The 21,277-nt window shown below is 36.1% G+C and overlaps 1 protein-coding gene across 2 annotated transcripts in view; it reads right to left on the reverse strand.

The window, feature by feature from the left end:
- Positions 1-1,523: 1,523 nt before the first annotated feature.
- Metap2 (methionyl aminopeptidase 2) overlaps positions 1,524-21,277 on the reverse strand; it is a 45,332-nt gene continuing 25,578 nt past the window's right edge. For both annotated transcript variants that reach the window (XM_026397383.2, XM_026397374.2), the window contains exons 8-11: positions 8,218-8,314; positions 3,759-3,862; positions 2,758-2,873; positions 1,524-2,220 (exon numbers count right to left, since the gene is read on the reverse strand). In XM_026397383.2, coding sequence (XP_026253168.1) covers positions 1,968-2,220; positions 2,758-2,873; positions 3,759-3,862; positions 8,218-8,314 — 570 coding nt within the window. In that variant the 3' untranslated portion in view covers positions 1,524-1,967. The remainder of the gene's footprint in view (positions 2,221-2,757; positions 2,874-3,758; positions 3,863-8,217; positions 8,315-21,277) is intronic.

Below are 21,277 nucleotides of genomic sequence, written 5' to 3' on the forward strand. Positions count from 1 at the left end.
ACTAAAATCTATTTTTAAATGAACAAATTTTAGAGTTCTCACTAAATATCTCAAATATCAACATGAGTTTCTACATTCTCCTAAATTGGTCTAACAAAAAACAACATGTTTGGTTGTAAAATAATTTACTAAAGGCACTATTGTTAAACATCAAACTAATGATTTTACCAATAAGGTACATCATTGTACACATAACAAAATGATTAAGAGATACATGGCTAGTAGGCAAACATATACAATTTTTTTTAAGTGACAGCTTTCCTATTTACAAGATCGAATCCATTCCAGGGGCAGCTCCCACTAGTTATTTGGGAAAGGAGCATGAAGCATATATAGGTTATAGATCACTACTGCTAAAAAGGTCTCTCAGCTCCGAAATTCTTCCTTGGATCAGTTTTTAAAATCTTGGGTTTAGAAATCAAAATACTTGTTTTGTATTTCCCACCAAAGCATATAAACATATGGATTCAAAACCCCAAGGAGCTAGCTGGAGGGCCCAAGCCCTACAATGTGTCCACACAAAACTGGTGAGCTCTGCTGCTTGAACAGCATCACAGAAAATGAAGAAATTATTCAAAGGTAGCTATTACATTAGCACCATAATAAACATAGCTTTTACAGCTAAAAACTAGATTGTTTTTCTCAAAAGATAACATTCATTTATAGCTCTAATGCTGAAAGCAGCTTTTCAATGTAACAATCTTAAGTACATAAGTCATAGCTTTCTCCTTAAGAGAAAAAGGTAAACAAAATACAAACTAAACAAGCATCCCAGAGGCAATAAAATCTCATTGTGCTAAAAGCATATACAAATTAAGGCTTTACCTTGGCACATAACAATATTGAAATTATGCTGGAACAAATCACATAGAAGAATTCAAGCAATTAAGGAATCAGTAGTGGGGTCCAGTTCAAACAAGTAAATGTTATGCATCCTTACATTCAACTTAACGCATTTAGCTGCTGTAAGAAGGGTACTGGTAACCTCATTTCCTGAAATGGCCAATCTCGATACTAAGAATCCAAATCAGCTAAGGAACAGAGTGTTAACAGCATTTGACTCACTAATGAAAAACCCTAATTTCAGTTTCACCTTTCTAACTAGAACAAGATCTGAACATGGGAGTTTTTCCTTTGCTTTTGTAGCTTTAATACCCTTTTCATATAAGCTGAAAACACCTCCTGATAACTACCACTAAACAAAGGAATGAAATGTTTGTAGATTTTTTTCACTAAATCAATGATTCTCAAGTTGGCGAAATGTTCCTACTTAGTCATGTTTCAATTAGTACATTTTTCCAACATCAGAAAAAAATGAGAGGTACTAATCTGGTTCTATAAGAGGTAAAATCTTATAAAACTGTATACCAGTGAATGAAAAGATTATTGTTCCATTTAATGCACATGAAGATCTTATTTTAGCCACTATGTCAGAACCTCTCGGTGTAATATCTACAGTCCAGATAAAATGCCTTGAAAGTTTTAGCTACTTCCTGTTCAAATTATAACCACAGACATTGAAATGTAGCTCTCAGATCTGAAAATGTCTTTATTTTTTAGAAAATGGATTCCAGGAAGGTTAAAAAGCAATACCAGAGGGCATAGGTGCAGAATTGGATGTAGTCATTCAAAGCATTCAAGTAAGAATATGGCAATATAAATATCCAAAAAGCATCTCTCAGGTGTTCAAAACAAAATGTATAAGTCAGTCCTAACTAATTTGAACTTTATAGCATTTCCTAGACGGGGGAGGGGGGGGAAACAGTTAACATTGTAAAGTCCTGAAAGTTTTTTCCTTGGTTAATTACATTAGACAGTTTGCCTTTGATCAAATTCCTTTAAACATGGATAAAAGTATTACACAGGTCCACTGTTAAAACAGACAACATGTTGCAAATTAATTCTGGTATAATGTATTCCAACAAAGCTTAGAAAATAAAAGATGTTGAGGTGGCTTTGGACTAAGTTTAATAGTCATCTCCTCTGCTGACAACTTCTTTACAAGTCGGACGCAACAGTATGGTATGTTCAAACTGCGCTGTGTATGATCCTTTAATGTCACATAATGGTGGATATGGATCTACAATGCCCAAGTCACACAGATTCTTCAGAGCCATCAAATATTTGCTTTCTCCCAAACGATCCAGCCATCTCCGGCAGAAGGCAAGGGTGCCGAAGTTTTCATTGATGACATTTAGTAAGTGTTTTGTTCTTGGAAGCCTAAGAAAAGAAAGTCCAATGTTAATGGTTGGCAAGAATTACCAACTCATTTTCCCCATTAGGAAAAACCCAAACCTTAGCTGAGTCTTCAGAAACTTGTTGTTACTCTTTCAACAATCAAAAGCTGGAATGTGTAATAGCCCATCCCTAATTATATACAGCGGCTGATTAGGAAACCAGCTACAGACTATCTTATATGTGTATGGACATGTGTGTGAAACTCCTAGTGTACTAGTCATGGAAATTCCCTTTTATGCACCAAGCTCAAAAACCACACATAATATTAAGACCAAAAACCTAGGAAATACTAACTAGCTAGGCAAAATAATTGGACATTATTATAATTATCAGACACTTGCCTATATAACTTTCATCTCAGATTAAAATTTTTAACAGGCTAATCTTTCTAATACTATATTGTAGAAACTCAACTTACATAAGTGTACATTTACAATGTATACCCTTATGTTTGTTATTATTTTTAGAAATACTGTTAATTGAGAAGAGATATATTAATTATAAATCAATGTCTCTCACCTTATTGGCACATGTCCAACATCAAAATTTTTCATGTAATGTGAACACTCCATATCATCATGCACAACACCTTTTCCTGTACTACCAAAGGTCTCAATGGCATACACTTCTCCTTCCTTCGAAAATACATACGGGTCAAGGAAAAAAGAAAAATTCAGAACTAGTTGCAATTACCATCTCTTGACTTCCCACCTAATGCAACATGAAACATCCTGTAGCAGCAGTCTTCATTCAACCTTTCCCTGCCTTATCTCCTAAGCAAATTTTGATCTTTCTGCATTCCTTATTAAAATGCAGGAAATTTTGTTTACTGCTATACCACCAGTGCCTACTAAAAAGATTGGACCCAGGCATGGTAGTACCATGGCTTGTAATCCCAGGTACTTGAGAGACTGAAGCAGGAGGACTGCAAGTTCAAGGTCTAGGCAACTAAGACATTATCTGAAAAAAAGCAGAGGATAGAGCTCAGTGATAATAGTGGGTGGCTAGGATGTGTGAGGCCCTGGGTTCAATCCTTAGCACCGTGAAATAAATTTGAGACTGGTACCTAGGAGATGCTCAGTAAACATTCATTAAATGTTGAATAAACAACACTTTGGAAGGCCCAGCTTCCACAGCGGACTGGGCTCTGATCTGATTAGATGTTCTACACACATGCATATGTACAAACATCCCAATTTCTGTCCAGGCAAGTATGAACAGTAAACTCATTTAGTTCAATATGCCATGTATTTAACTACCATGAGTTTTGGAAGAAAAAATCTACTGGGGCTTGTAACCCAAGAGGCTGAGGCAGTAGGATCTTGAGTTCAAATCCAGCCTCAGCAAAAGCGAGGCACTAAACAATTCAGTGAGACTCTGTCTCTGAATGAAATACAAACTAGGGCTGGGAATGTGGCTCAGTGGTTGAGTGCCCCTGAGTTCAATCCCCAGAACACACTCCCCCCAAAGAAGAAAAAATCCAAATACTTTTCATGGAAGTGTGTTAATGATTTACATACCTCCATTCTTGTTGCCTCCCCTCCTTTCACAATGGGCACTGTCTTCCCAGCATGTATTCTATATGGCCCAATTGAATGTCCATTCAGATTACGGATTGGCTTCACTGTCATAATAAATAGGGAGGTAAGTGTTATTCAGGGTATCTAGTAGGACAAGCAGATTCTTGGCCTTTTGGGTACAGAATTAAGGCTTTGTTTTAAAAATAAGGAAAGGCTCTACTAAATAACCTCACACCTAAAGTAGTTAGTTATAAACTGGACTCTAGTGGAACATGCGGTTTATTGCAGTTATTAATTTAAAAGAATTTAAGAGGGAATGGAAAAAAAAATTACAGGATGACACATTAGGAGTCATCTAAGAAGTTATAAATCAGTATAAAAGTGTCACGTATGCGGGCTAGAGTTGTAGCTCAGTGGTAAAGTGCTTGCTTAGCAAGCGCAAGGCCCTGGGTTTGATCCCCAGCACTGCATAAAAATAAATAAATAAAATGCATTGGGTCCAACAACTAAAAAATACTTTTTAAAAAGGTACCATGTATGCAAATGATTAAAAACCAAAAATATTTATCTACATGATTATGGCAAAAGCAAGAATACCGTGCCAATTTTAATAAATGTTAAATTTTATTATTACATCAACATTTCAAATATATATATATAAATATATATGTATGTATATATTAAAATCTAAATCTCAATGTCCTGAAATCAGTGACAGAATAAACAAATTATGGCATAGTTACACAAAGGAATATTATACAACAATAAAAGCAACAAGCTAGGGATACATTTAATAAGTAGAAGAAATGCAAAGATAAAATGAGCAAAAAGGACAACTATATATATGCTCTGCAATTCCATATTTTTATGAGTTCAAAATTAAGCATACTTCATCTGTTTACTGATGAATAATTAGTAAAGCAAATAAAATACTCCAGTTCCTAAGACTAGAGGAAGTTTACTAGAGGAAGACTGCTGCAACTTGAAAGGCACGTGAGTGCTATGGTGTGAATATGTCCTCTAAAATTCATGTATTTGGAAACGATCACCAATGCGGTGGTATTGGAAGGTGGCACCTAATCGAAGATATTTGGTCACGGTGACACCACCTTAATGAATGTACAGGTCAATACCACTATCAGGGCCCTTATAAAAAGGCCTCTTCTGTGTGCACACTGGCTCACTCCTCTGTTCCCATCCTCCCTTTGCCCTTCAAGCCATGGGCTGACACGACAAGAAATCTTTCACTAGATGATAGCCCCTTAATCCTGGACTTCCTAGCTTCCAAAATGATGAGAAATGAATAAATTTCTTTATAAAAATTACTTAGTCTGAGGTATTCTGTTATACCAGCACAAAATAGACTGAGACAACGGGATTGAGAGGCTTCTAGATGCTGGTAATAGTCTTTTCTTTCAAAGGATAAGATCATAGTTTTTGGCATTTGAGATGTTGAATTTTTTTTTTGTGCATTTACAGAACTACACTTCACAATTAAAAAAAAAAAAAGTTTAGAAAAATCTACTTCTATACTTCTAGAATCTCCAGCATAAAGCTACCTTTATTCTGGAGTAGAATGGAAAGTAAGATTTTTTAAAAAATTTTTTAAATTGTAGATGAACACAATACTTTTATTTTTATGTGGTGCCAGGGATCAAACCTAGTGTCTCATGCATTGCTAGGCAAGTGCTTTACCAGTGAGCCACATCCCTGGCCCAGGAAGTAAGACTTTTTAAAAACTGTTAACAGTTAAATGAAGTGTAAAATACAAACTTAGGGGAGATTATGTAAAATTAAAAAAAAAACAAACAATTAGCTTTTTAATTCCTCTTATACAAAATAATCTATTTTTATTTTAAAATTTAAACCTCATTACTCTAAAGACCTGGCAAACTGACCACACAAGCCTATCAAAAACATTTTTATCTTAAGAAGTTTCTTGGCTACACCTTCCTAGAATATACCAGTTTCAAAGAGAGAAATGGTACAGGGATACTCATTTTTATTTATACATGCTGTGACAGAAGTAGACTAATTCTGATGCCAATAGCTTTAAAAGTAACTTTCCAATCCTTTGGTTTCTTGATCAAAGGCACTTCCCTGATGACCCAATTCTGCTATGTGGTTTTGGAATGAGTACTCCTAAAAGTTTAGAACAAAGTCTATTTCTTTATCTTTCTATTATCATTATTTTTCTAATATGTTTTCTGCTTAAATTAGTAAAAATAAATTGTTACCTTCTAACTAAGAACCTTTATTAATACCCTAAGAAGTAGCCAAATAGGTGCTGAAATAATACAACCTAAACTGTTGTATTAGCTTAGTGAAAGAGACAAGAAAACAGATATTAAGAATCCTAATAACAATGAAGGTTGGGACTACAAAGTAAATCAAATTGTCATCTATTACAACTTAAAAGGCAGATCACATGCCAACAAACTGTAGAACTGTGAGAGAACAAACTGTAAAAATGGAGGACATTAGTGTAATGCTGGCTAATAATGGAATTTCCAAGAATTTTCACAAATTCTCAATTCAGTCTAGAAGTACTTTTCACGAAGACTGCTATTCAGTACAGGCTGCCAAGAGTCACAAATTCGGAAAGAAAAAAATACTCTTCACTAGATGATGGCAACGAACCTAGAAACCAGAAGGCCAAACTTACAGACCCACAAATACCTCAAAATAATTTGGCATTTATTCTCTTAATTTCCGTTTTATCCACGGACAGAAAATACTTCTGGGAAGCTCGTGCATAACATAAACAGCTAATCCTAAAACAGTTTCTAACTTCTTAAAAAGAACCGGAAAAACAATATTTCGCAAAGAAAAGCAACCTGGAAAAGAAGCTTCACCCTTAACTAAGGGATGAGCTAATTTAAATCCACTGCTTTTCATATGAATTAAGTTTTTAAAAATTTCACATAATAAAAGCCAGAAACAAAATATATAAATTATGGGAGGTAATCTAAACCTATGACTTTCAGCTCTTCCAAATATTTTTTTTCAGTTGAGCTTCTGGGGAAAGAGAGAGAACGTAGGAGAGGGCTATTAAGGTGTCAGGATTAACGCTGAGTAAAAAATCCTTTTTCTTCAAATAAGAGTGATAAAATTATAAGAACAGAGAAGAAGTATGATTTTCTTTTTGCATCAGGGCAAAACTTAAGGGATATTTGGTTTCTTTAATTATTTTTCTCTTCAAGAAAGTAATTTCCTGAGAGAAGGAAAAAAAGACTTGAGAGGATCTTGACCAAGGACTATATTCATGAGATATCCCAGAACTGGGGGAAAGAATAGGGAAAACTGACAAGTATTTGCTGAGTGCCTAAGTTCCAGGAACTGTTATATTTCTCAAAAACAAATCCCATGATTAATCCTATAATCAAAGAAACTTGGGTACTTAGAGGTTATAGGATTTATCTAAGATCAAAGTTAGACATGTCTAACCTCAAAGTTTGTTTCTTCATTATCGCACAATATTTCCTATCCAAGGGTTAACAGCCTTAGAGTATTCTGGCTTCAACTGATGTTCTGAGGGCTAGTGACTAAATGTGCATGCAAGTCATAGAAATAATGAAGTTGAAGGTACAGATGAAAGAGAAAAATTAACACTGACATGAGGGCTAGGCAGGAGAAAGGACATTCAACCATGATGCAACCGTGAGAGTGTCCCACCAGAGGGAATGAATATATGTGTGTGTGTACATTTTTTTTGGGGGGGAAAGGGGGTGTTGGGATCGAACCCAGGGCCTAATGCATGCTAAGCATACATGTTCTACCACTTGAGGTACACCCCTAGCCCCCAAAGGTTATAAAAAAGGAAATGGAAGACATTTACAGTAAGGGAAATTAAATAGCTGGAGAAAAAAAAAAAAAAAGACTAATAGTTGTCTAAGAACAAGACTGGTGGTAAGTTTCAGTATTCACACATGGGAAAGGACTGTTATGGAGGCGAGAGCCACTGAGTTATCAGGTAACTGGTAATACCTAGAGGGATGACATGACTGAATGACATGAATTTACTGAGAGACAAGGAAGCAGGACGAGCCTCCACTCAAAAGTCCACAAATGACAAACAGACGTGGTTAAGAAATAGTCTGCAAGAAAATTATTAGAACAGTTATAGAGAGTCATAAGCACAGATCAGGAAGAACTATGGCTGGGGATGGTCAGATAGAATCTGGGAGCTGGAAGAAGGCTGAACTGATGGAAATGAATGCAGCACACCAGAAATATTGGAGAATCATCAGTAGAAAGGGACTCTGGCTTTTCCCTAATCCTTGATTCTACTAGTTATAGAAATTAGTTCAAATTTTGGCTACCTTAGAATAATTTCCCAGATGACTTGTCAGTGACCATAGTACTTCTAGCATGCACCTAAGAGTTGATCCAAAGAAAGCAATCAACAGTAGTTTGAAAAAATTAATTTCAAAATAAGATACATTTTTAAAGACCATACCTTGATATGTCTTCCCATCTATTTCAACTTCATAGGATTCCATAACTTCTTGGATGGCCTCACCAACATCACATAGACGAACATCAATTCCAGCACACTAAAAAAAGAATAAAGTAAACTTTGTTTTTCACAGAGTGACTTAATTTCTTAGTATTTAAAAATAAAGGACAATCAAAAAAACTGCTTTGTACATCATAAATACCTGTATAAAAAACTTTGGGGAATAATCTGGAAAGATGGTGAAATAAGAAATACCAGGAGTAAACCCAAGTTTCTTTGACTATAATAAAATTAATGATGTGGTTTGTTTCTGAGCAATGTAAGGAACATATAATCAGGAATTTGTACCAGGAATCTGTGTCCCTACCCAGACAACAAAAGCATTGGCAAAATCTATCTGATGGACTTATGGAAATGCTGGAAATCTACTGAAGTTAAAACCTGCATGGGAAGCATCAGGTGGTTCCTATAATAACCTCCACACAGCCGGGCTAAGCCAGAAGTAGCAGAAAAGAAACTGTCTCAAATATCTTGGAGGGGGCTGAGGGCGCAGCTCAGTGGTAGAGTTGCTTGCCTAACATGCTCCAGGCTGTGGGTTCAATTCCCAGCACCACCACCAAACACACACACACACACACACACACACACACACACAAATATCTTGGACTTCCTCACTTTTGTCTTTTTCCTCTTTTAGGAGCTAAACATTAAAGATCAGTACATTCAAAACAATATATGAGATCATTAAAAGGGGAGCACACATACCCAGGGGAAAATGCCCAGAAAAAATCTGAGAAGACCTTAAGTTTACATAGCAGGAGGACTCTTGACAGGGAACACTTGCAATAAAGAAAGTGGAGAGGGCTTGGGGCTGTAGCTCAGTGGCAGAGCGCCTGCCTAGCATGTGTGAAGCACTGGGTTCAATCCTCAGCACCAAACAAAAATAAACATATAAAATAAAGGCATTCTGTCCATCTATAACTACAAAAAGGGGGGTGGGGATCAGTTTGCATACAAATTGGGAAAAAGTAGCCCATTCAAAGGAAACAAATCAATCAGCAGAAACTATTCTGAAAGAGATGTGAGGGAGATCTACTGGACAAAGACTTTAAAACCACTATCTTAAAGTTGTCCAAAGAATTAAAGGAAGATATGAAGTCCAGCAAAAAAATGTATGAACAAAATGGAGATATCAAGAGATTTAAAAAACTTGAAGGAAACCAAAAAATATTCTGAAGCCACAAAGTGCAGTAACCAAAATGAAAATCTTTCTAGTGAGAAGGATTCCTTTTTAACTTGTACACAAATGTTTATTAACCAATAGCATCATATTAACAAAGAGTGTCCATCATTGGCAGAAATACAAAGAAAGGATCACCAAAACTGAAGATAAGAGGACCTGATAGGTTACTATCAACTAGACCAATACATGCACTGTAGGAGTCTCAGAAGGAGAAGAGAAACAGGAGCAGAGAGAGAATGTGAAGAAAAAATGTCTGTTCCCTACCATATTTGATGAAAGACACAAATATTCAAGAAGTTTAATAAATGCCAAGAGATAAACTCAGAGACCTATATACCAAGACATACTGTAATAAAAACTTTCTAGAGACAGTGTGAATCTTGAGAGCAACTAGAAAGAAATGACTCAGTACATATAAGGAATCCTCAGTTAGATTATAAGCAAAGTTCTCATCAGAAATTCCCAGAGGCAAGAAGGTAGTAAGATTATATATTCAAAATGCTAAAAAATACAAAACTGTCAACTAAGAATTCTATATCCAGCAAACTTGTCTTTCAAAAGTAAGGTAGAAAAATAAAGGCATTCCCAGATAAACAAGGCTGACAGAGTTTATTACTACTAGGTTTACCATGCAGGAAATGCTCAAGGAAGTCCCACAAAGTATATAATGAAAGGGCACTAGATAGTAGCTCAATCATATGAAGAACTAATTGCTACCATTAGTCTAATGATAATTTCTAACTCCACTTTTTCTTTTTTACATGACATAACTAAGATATTTTTTAAAACTTAGTTTTAATCTAAATGTTATTATGGTATGTATCGTGGTAAAAATTTAAGTTGGAAAATGTATACATGGCTCAAAAAAATTCACACTGGAGATTTAACTTTAAAATATTAAGTGCAATCCTCATAGTAACCATAGAGAAAATATCTATAGAATAGGCACAAAAAAGAAATGAGAAGTAAACATTTCATTACAAAAACACCAATTAAACAAAGACAGCAATGTAGGAAATGAGAGACGAAAGAGTTACAAGTTATACAGAAAATAGCAAAATGAAACCATACCTTCCTTTATCAGTAATATGGATTAAACTCTCAATGAAAAGTCACAGATTAGCAGAATGCATAAAAACGCATGATCTAACTACATGCTATATATCTAAGAAATCTGCTTAGCTCCAAAGGCATAAATAAACTAAATGTAAAGACATTTTATGCACACAGTAACCAAGACAGCTACTCTAATATCCAACAAAATAAAACTTAAAAAGGCTAGGAGAGATAAGGAAGACATCAAATTTCAATAAAAGGTTCAATGGAACAAGATATAGCAATTATAAACACCAATAACAGACCATTAAAATATACAAAGCAAACACTAACAGAACTGAAAGGATTAACATACAAGTCTCCAATAACAGCTGGAAATGTCAATACTATACTCTCCCTAACAAATAAAACAAACCCAACAGAAGATAAACAAGAGGACTTAATAAATAAACAAGATCTAACAGACATACATACACAGTTGGAATTTCTACAACAGAGCACATGTATACTTTTCAGGTACATAAAGGACATTTTCCAAGATAGAATATATGGTTAGGCCATATATTAAGTCTCATTAGAATTTAGATTAGATAGATACCATCCAAGTTATCCTCTCCAATATCAATGAGGTGAAGTAAGAAAAATTAATAATGAAATTAAATCTTGAAAATTCACAAAATTGTGGAAATTAAACAATACATCCTTAAAAAAACTAATAGATTAAAGAAGACATCAGGAGGGTAATTAGAAAATAAAAATACAAGCCCGGTGCAGGAATACGCCTGTAGTCCCAACTACTGAGGAGAATGAAGCAGGAGGATCACTTGAGCCCAGAAGTTCATGGCCAGACTGGGCAACATACAGAGATTCAAAAAAAAAGGGGGGGGAAAGCAAAGTGAAAACACAACATACCAAAACTTATGGGATACAATAAAAGCAGTACTAATGGATAAATTTATAGCTGTAAGTGCTTACATTACAAAACAAAAAAGATCTCAAATCAATAACATAATATTACAATTTAACCCATTAAGTGTCAAGTTTTCAATTCTGTGACTATTTCAACAAAATAGACACAGGTGCACTAAATCATAATCTAGAGCTTATATATTATTATAATTACATTCATTATTATTATGTAGTATATACTGTATTTAAGTTTCTATAGGTTGTCCATAACTGGGACAATGGGACAAAACAGTTAAGGAACTTTCTAGAAAAAGAAAAACAAACTAAACCCAAAACTAGCAGAAGGAAGGAAATAATTAGAGCAGAGATACATGAATTAGAGAAAATAGAAAAAAAAAAAATCAATGAAATCAAAAGTTAAGTTCTTTGAAAAGATTAACAAAACTGATAATTCTCCAGATAGACTAAGGGAAAAAAAACTTAAATTACTAAAATGAGAAAGTGGAATATTATTATTGATTCTACAGAAAACAACAATGATTCTGAGAGAACCACAAACAACCACACATTTACAAGTAGATAACCTGGATGAAATGGACAAAATCCTAAACACAAAACCTACCAAGACTAAATCATAAATAAATACAAAATCTGAATCGACTTGTAACTACTAAGGAAACTGAATCAGTAATCAAAATTCTTCTGACAAAGAAAATTCCTGGATCTGATGGCATCACTGTGAATTCTATCACTTGAACAACTAATACTGGGGGTGCAGCAGAGTGATAGAGAGCTTGGCTAGCATACTCAAGGTCATGGTTTCAATCCACAGAACCTCAAAACAAAAACTAATACCAATCCTTCTCAAATTTCTTCAAAAAACTGAAAAGGACAGAATAACCTATCTTATGAGATCAGCATTAATGTGATATAAAAGCAAAATAATGACACTATAAGAAAATCACAGATCACTATCTCTTAATAAACACTTTATACAAAATCCTCAACAAATATTACCAAACTTAATCCTACAGCATATTAAAAGGATTACACAACATGACTAAGTGAGATTTACTCCTGGAATGCAAAGGTAGTTCCACATATAAAAATCAATGTTAACATACAGATTTGAAGGGGAGAAAAGTACATGATTATCTCCGTGCATAAAAAGCATCTGACAGCTAGGCATGGTGGTTGTAACACATCCTATGATCCCAGCTATTTGGACGGCTAAGGAAGGAGGATGGCAAGTTTAAGGGCAGCCTGGGCAACTCAGCAAAAGCCTGTTTCCAAATAAAATCAAAATGGACTAGGGATGTAGCTCAGTAGCATAGTACCTGCCCAGTATGTACAAGACTCTAGGTTTAATCTCCAACCCAATAATGAAAAGGGGGGAAGGAGGGAGCATTTGTCAAAATTCAATGTAATTCTATGATTAAAAATACTCAACAAATTAAGAACAGAAGGAGGGTTGGGTATGTAGCTCAGTGATAAGAGTGCTTGGCTAACACGTGCATGACCCTAGGTTTGATACTCAGCACTGAAGGAAAGAATATGTATATATTTAAGAGTAGAAGGAAACCACCTTCAACATATGAAAAGTCAGGTGCCTATAAGAAATCCACAGTAAACACGATATTCAACAGCAAAAATGTTTTCTCTTAAAACCAAAAGTAAGGCAAGACAGAATGACTACACTGATATTTTTATTCAACCCTGGAAGTTCAAATCAGATTAAGCAAGAAAAGGAAACAAAAGGTATCTAAATTGGAAAGAAAGAAGTAAAACTATCTCTGTTTACAGATGATATGTTACAGGTAGAAAACCCTAAGATTCCACAACAATAAATAAAAACCCTATAAAAACTAACAAATTCAGCAAAGTAGAGGATATAAAGTTGACACAAAGTCTGTTGCATTTCTATACATTTAACAACAATCTGAAAGAAATTAACTTAAGCAAGGAAATAATCCTATATAATGAAAACTACAAAACACTGTTGAAAGATAAAAGAGACATAAATGAAGTCATATTCCATGTCCACAATCTGTATTACTTAAGATTGTTAAAACATTTATACTACCTGAAGCCATCTACAGATTAAATGCAATCCTCATCAAAGTCTCAATGGTGGGACTATAATGTAGCTCAGTTTTAGAGGGCTTGCCTAGCATGCCAAAGCCGCAGCAACAACAACAAAAAAATCCCAATGGTGTTTTTCATAGAGATAAAAAACTCCACTCTAAAATTCAAATGGCACCCCAAGGGATGCTGCATAGCCAAAACAATCTTGAAAAATAAGCACAAAAATGGAGGATTCATACCTTCTATTTCAAAACTTACTACAAAGCTACAGTAATTAATACAGTGTGGGACTTGCATAAAACCGACATAGACGGATGGAATAAAGCCTAGAAATAACACTCATACAGACTGTCAAATATTTTGGACAAGTGTGCCAAGACTGCCCAATGGGGAAAAGACAGTCTTTAGAACAAATGCTGCTGGGAAAACTGGATATCCATATACAAATGAATAAAGATGGACCCTTCCTCACCTAACGCTATATCCAAAAGTTAAAATGGATAACAGAGCTAAATTTAAGACCTAAAACTTACTCTCAGAAGCAAACACTGGGCACAAATTTCAAAATACTGGATTTGGGCAATAATTTCTTGGATGTAACACCAAAAATCCACAAGAAAAAAAAAAAAAAAGAAAACAACCACTGGATTCATGAAAACATTTTATGCATCAAAATGAACACAATAAAATGGCAACTCACAAAGTAGAAGAAAATATTTGCAAATCACCTGATGAGAGACTGATATTCAGAATATATAGAGGACTCCTGAAACTCAACAAAACAACCTAATTAAAAAAATGGGCAATGGACTTGAATAGATCTCTTCCCCAAGATGATATACAAATGACTTGGAAGCAATGAAAAGATGCTCCCCTCACTAATAATTAGAGAACTGAAAATCAAAACTACAATGAGACACTATATCACATTCATTAGGATGACTACTATTAAAGAAAAGAACCAGGCATGGTGGTAGATGCCTGTAATCCCAGAGGCTAATCCCAGAGGTAGGAGAATTTCCAAATTCAAAGCCAGCCTCAGCAATTTAGTGAGGCCCTCAGCAACTTAGTGAAAACATGCCTCAAAAATAAAAAGAGCTGGGGATATGGTTCAGTGGTTAAGCACCCTTGGGTTCAATCCCTAGTACAAAAAATAATCCCCCCCACAAAAAACAAAAAAACTACCCAGATAAATAATAGGTGAAGTTAAAGATGCAGAGAAACTGGAACCTTTTTTGTTTGCAGATGGACACAATGCCTTTATTTATTTATTTTTATGTGGTGCCAAGGATTGAGCCCAGTTCCTCACACATACTAGGCAAGCGCTCTACCACTGAGCTACAGACCTTTCTTTATGCACTGTTAGGTTAGTGGAAATGTAAAATGTAGAGCCATATGGCAAAAAGTTTAAAAAAATTACCATATGATTCAGTAATTCCACTTCTGGGTACATAACCCAAAGAACTGACAAACAAGGTGTTTTAAAGATATCTGTACTTGCAGGGAAAGGAGGTCTGGGGGCAGGAAAGATGGTGAAATGAGACAGACATCATTGCCCTAGGTACACGCATGACTGCACATATGGTGCAATGCTCCATGGTGTACAACCAGTGAAATGAAAAATTGTGCTGCAATTGTGTACAATGAACCAGAATGTATTCTGCTATCATATACCTAATTAAAAAAAATAATAAAAATAAAAAGATATCTGTACTCTCATATTTATAGCAGCATTATTCACAAGAGCTAAAACAAGGAAATAACCCAAATGTCCATCAATACATGAATGGATGAGCAAATGTGGTACACACATAAAATTTTCTTTCTTTCTATATTTTCAATTGTTGCATTATAATTATATATAAATGGGATTCAATGTTACATATTCATACACTCAAAAATATAACAATATAATTTGGTCAATACTGTTCCCAATATACAATAAATTATTCGGTCTTATAAATTCCAACACAAGTCACACATGAGTAAAGCTTGAGGACATTATGCTAAGTGAATAAACTAATCACAAAACAAATACTATGATTCCACTTACACAGCAAAGCACTTATATTAGTCAAAATCATAGACAGTATAGTGGTTTTTGCCAGGGGTTAGTGAAGAAGGAAAAATCAGGAGCTACTATTTAATAAGTATGAAGTTTCAGTTTTACTAGATGAAAAGAGTTATGAGTGGATTGAGAAAAAGCATGACCGAAGATGGCGGCGGGGAATGAGTGAGCCGCTCTGTGCTCCGCGCCACCGCCGCCGCAGCGTATGTTGCTGCTTCTTAAAAGAAGAAGTAAAGATCATCAAAGGACATCTGTCGACAAGGATTCAGCACCGTGTCAAGAAAAGGGCCTAGATGGAGTGAATCCGCCACGACTTCAGCATGAGCAGTAAGGCTGCAGCCCCCGAGCTGCCGGGCTCCCTGGGCCCCTTCTCACTCCCCTCTCCGCCTCTCCGCTTCGCTTCTCCCCCGCCATCTCTCCTCCCACGCTCACTCCCTAAATCTAGATCTCAATCTCTTTCCCCCACCCCACCCGCTCTCTCGCGTGCCCAGTACCCAGCCCGCGCGGGCCCCGAGGCGCTGCCTCCCCTCCCCCAGCCCGCACCCCCTCCACGGGGGTCCCGAAGGCCACAGCTTTGCCGCTGCTTTCCGCGGAGCACCTTAGAACAGACTCTTAACCGAGTAAAATGGAACAGCTGATAAGATGAGTGACAATTTAAAATCCTCCCCGTCCAACATGGCGGCGGACACGGAGAGATCAAGTCTCTAACCCCTTCAGGACGCGGAGAGATCAAGTCTCTAACCCCTTCAGCTGCACGGGCATAGGGAGAAGGAAACTGTCAAAATACTGTTCGCTCAGGACCACTAGGCACGGTTGAGCTGAAGTGGACCCCGGGCGAACGGTCTAGCCTTCTCAGAACACACCGAGCCCGAATTGGCTGCATTCTAGCTCAGGTTCGCCTGCTTCATGGACTCAACACTAATGATCCCACTGAAATAACTAGTCGGCCCGCCTGAACTCAAAGAGGTAAAAGCCAACTGAGCACCACAGCCAGACCCAGGGAATCAGGAGTGACGCAGGACTAGCGGTGCAGGACTCCCAGCTATTGCTATCACCAGTGCTGACAACAGGTCCCTTGCACCAGCTATCAGGGGAGTTGCTGCTACCTGAGGGCAAATAAATTTGCTGGGGGCCCTCAGCCCCAAGCCCTACAAACTTAGGGTCTGAGGGAGGCAAACAGAAAGGATGTGCCCAGGCACCCATGAAAACAGGGCTCCCAGGAGCAGCAGACCTGGCGTGTAGTCAGTATTGTGGTGAGTGTCACAGGTGAGCGGGGCCTGGCTTGAGGAACCACAAGAGAAGGCCCTAGGCACTCAGGATTAGAGACCCACACAGTCTGGGAAGAAGAGCTGAGGCACAGTGATTGGTTCCCACCTATCAAGAAGAAAAGCCTGGCCCAGTGGGCATAGCTCCACCAACTGGATGAGAAGTTAATCGAGCTATATGACTGCATTTATTATTATTATTATTTTTTTTAATGATTATTATTAGTATTTTTTTTTATTTTATTTTCACTTTTTGTTGTTGATGTAGTTGTTGTTCTTTAACGTTCCTATTAATGGTTTCAATTTTTTTAAATTCTTTTTATTTTATTAGTATTACTATTATTTTTTAAACTTTAATTTCCATTTTTTTACTATCATTACAAAATTTTTTCTTTTTTTCTTTTTTTTTTTTGTTGGTTTTAAATTTTTATTTTTTTTCGTTTCTTCTTTCTTTCTTTTCACTTTTTTTTTTCTTTTGTCTTCTCACTTCTTTCAATTTTCCTATTCCACCTTCCTTGAATTCTACCTGCCTACACTCATTCTCTTTAGTGACTTCTTCCCTCCCCTTCTAATATCTCTCCTCCCCAGTATCACACTAATTGGAGGAGGATCACAGCCACTACCTGCCCTGAAAGGGTGACTTTTCAACTATACAAGAGCAATATAATTAAATAGAGGGGGAAAATATCAAAGACACAACAATTTCACCAAGCAGAAAGAAACGCCAGCAGTATGAAACGACAAGGAAAGAAAGGACCACAGGCAATGCAGGTCAACTCAACTTTAGAAGAGGTAATAGCTGCAACAGATGGAATGTCAGATAGAGAGCTCAGGACATACATGCTTCAGATGATCTGGAGTCTCAAGGAAGACATGAGACAGCAAAATCAGACAATGAAAGATCATATTGACAAACAAATCCAGGAAATAAAAGATCAATTTCACAGGGAGATAGAGGTAATAAAAAACAAACAAATAGAAATACTAGAGATGCAGGAATCAATAAACCAACTTAAAAACTCAATTGAGAATACTACCATCAGAGTTGATCACTTAGAAGATAGAACATCAGACAATGAAGACAGAATATTTCAACTTGAAAAGAACATAGATAGCTCAGCAAGTCTACTAAGAAACCATGAGCAGAACATTCAAGAACTATGGGATAATATCAAAAGACCAAACTTAAGAGTCATTGGGATACAGGAAGGCACAGAGCTCCAAACCAAAGGATTAAGCAATCTATTCAGTGAAATAATACAAGAAAACTTCCCAGACTTGAAGAATGAGACAGAATCCCAAATCCTAGAAGCCTACAGGACGCCGAATGTGCAAAATCATAAGAGATCCACACCTAGACACATTATAATGAAGATGTCCAACATACAGAATAAGGAGAGAATTTTAAAAGCTACAAGGGAAAGGAAGCAGATTACATTTAGGGGTAAACCAATCAGGATAACAGCTGATCTCTCAACACAGACTCTAAAAGCTAGAAGATCCTGGAATAACATATTTCAAACGCTTAAAGAAAATGGATTCCAACCAAGAATCGTGTATCCGGCGAAATTAAGCTTCAGATTAGAAGATGAAATGAAAACCTTCCACGATAAACAAAAGTTAAAAGAATTCGCAGCTAGAAAACCATCTCTTCAAAAAATCCTTGGCAAAACATTACAGGAAGAGGAAATGGAAAATAACATTGATAACCAACAATGGGAGGTAGGACAGTAAAGGGGGGAAAGTAGTCAAAGAGGATAACAAATCAGGTATAGTAACATCAATAAACAAATATGGCTGGAAGAACAAATCATATCTCAATAATAACCCTAAATGTTAATGGCTTAAACTCACCAATTAAGAGACACAGGCTAGTAGAATGGATCACAAAACAAGACCCAACAATATGCTGTCTACAGGAGACGCATTTGATAGGAAAAGATGTACATAGACTGAAGGTGAAAGGTTGGGAAAAATCATATCACTCATATGGACCACGGAAACAAGCAGGAGTGTCCATACTCATATCTAATAAAATAGATTTCAAGCCAAAGCTAATCAAAAGGGATAAAGAAGGACACTTCATACTGCTCAAGGGAACCATACACCAACAAGACATAACAATCATAAATATATATGCCCCAAATAATGGTGCAGCCGTGTTTATCAAGCAAACTCTTCTCAAGTTCAAGAGTCTAATAGACCACCATACAATAATCATGGGAGACTTCAACACACCTCTCTCACCACTGGACAGATCTTCCAAACAAAAGTTAAATAAGGAAACTATAGAACTCAATAACACAATTAACAACATAGACTTAATTGACATATATAGACTATACCACCCAACATCAAGTTGCTACACTTTTTTCTCAGCAGCACATGGAACCTTCTCAAAAATAGACCATATACTATGTCACAGGGCAACTCTTAGACAATACAAAGAGGTAGAGATAATACCATGCATCTTGTCTGATCATAATGGAATGAAACTGAAAATCAATGATGAAAGAAGAAAGGAAAAATCAAGCATCACCTGGAGAATGAACAATAGGTTGCTGAGTGATCAATGGGTTTTAGAAGACATCAAGGAGGAAATTAAAAAATTCCTAGAGTTAAATGAAAACACAGACACAACATATTGGAATCTATGGGACACATTGAAAGCAGTTCTAAGAGGAAAATTCATTGCTTGGAGTTCATTCCTCAAAAAAAGAAAAAACCAACAAATAAATGATCTCATACTTCATCTCAAAATCCTAGAAAAAGAAGAGCAAAACAACAGCAAAAGAAGTAGAAGGCAAGAAATAATTAAAATCAGAGCTGAAATTAATGAAATTGAAACAAAAGAAACAATTGAAAAAATTGACAAAACTAAAAGCTGGTTCTTTGAAAAAATAAATAAAATTGACAGACCCTTAGCCATGCTAACGAAGAGAGGAAGAGAGAGAACCCAAATTACTAGCATACGGGATGAAAAAGGCAATATCACAACAGACACTTCAGAAATACAGAAGATAATAAGAAAGTACTTTGAATCCTTATACTCCAATAAAATAGAAGATAGTGAAGGCATAGATAAATTCCTTGAGTCTTATGATCTGCCCAGATTGAGCCAGGAGGATATAGACAACCTAAACAGACCAATAACAATAGAGGAAATAGAAGAAACCATCAAAAGACTACCAACTAAGAAAAGCCCAGGACCGGATGGGTATACAGCAGAGTTTTACAAAACCTTTAAAGAGGAACTAACACCAATACTTTTCAAGCTATTTCAGGAAATAGAAAAAGAGGGAGAACTTCCAAATTCATTCTACGAGGCCAACATCACCCTGATTCCGAAACCAGACAAAGACACTTCAAAGAAAGAAAACTACAGACCAATATCTCTAATGAACCTTGATGCAAAAATCCTCAATAAAATTCTGGCGAATCGGATTCAAATACATATCAAAAAAATTATACACCATGATCAAGTAGGATTCATCCCTGGTATGCAAGGTTGGTTCAATATACGGAAATCAATAAATGTTATCCACCACATCAATAGACTTAAAAACAAGAACCATATGATCATCTCGATAGATGCAGAAAAAGCTTTCGACAAAGTACAGCATCCCTTTATGTTCAAAACTCTAGAAAAATTAGGGATAACTGGATCATACCTCAACATTGTAAAAGCAATCTATGATAAGCCACAGGCCAGCATCATTCTGAATGGAGAAAAATTGAAGGCATTCCCTCTAAGATCTGGTACAAGACAGGGATGCCCTCTCTCGCCACTTCTGTTCAACATAGTCCTCGAAACACTGGCCAGAGCAATTAGGCAGACGAAAGAAATTAAAGGCATAAAAATAGGAAAAGAAGAACTTAAATTATCACTATTTGCAGATGATATGATTCTATACCTAGCAGACCCAAAAGGGTCTACAAAGAAGCTATTAGAGCTAATAAATGAATTCAGCAAAGTGGCAGGATATAAGATCAACACGCATAAATCAAAGGCATTCCTGTATATCAGCGACAAATCCTCTGAAACGGAAATGAGGACAACTACTCCATTCACAATATCCCCCCAAAAAATAAAATACTTGGGAATCAACCTAACAAAAGAGGTGAAAGATTTATACAATGAAAATTACAGAACCCTAAAGAAAGACATAGAAGAAGACCTTAGAAGATGGAAAAATATACCCTGCTCATGGATAGGCAGAACTAACATCATCAAAATGGCGATATTACCAAAAGTCCTATATAAGTTCAATGCAATGCCAATCAAAATCCCAACAGCATATCTTGTAGAAATCGATAAAAGAATCATGAAATTCATATGGAATAATAAAAGACCCAGAATAGCAAAAACAATACTAAGCAGGAAGTGTGAATCAGGCGGTATAGCGATACCAGACTTCAAACTATACTACAGAG

Source organism: Urocitellus parryii, chromosome 5 (assembly GCF_045843805.1).
Source record: "Urocitellus parryii isolate mUroPar1 chromosome 5, mUroPar1.hap1, whole genome shotgun sequence".
In the NCBI taxonomy this organism is placed as follows: domain Eukaryota; kingdom Metazoa; phylum Chordata; class Mammalia; order Rodentia; family Sciuridae; genus Urocitellus; species Urocitellus parryii.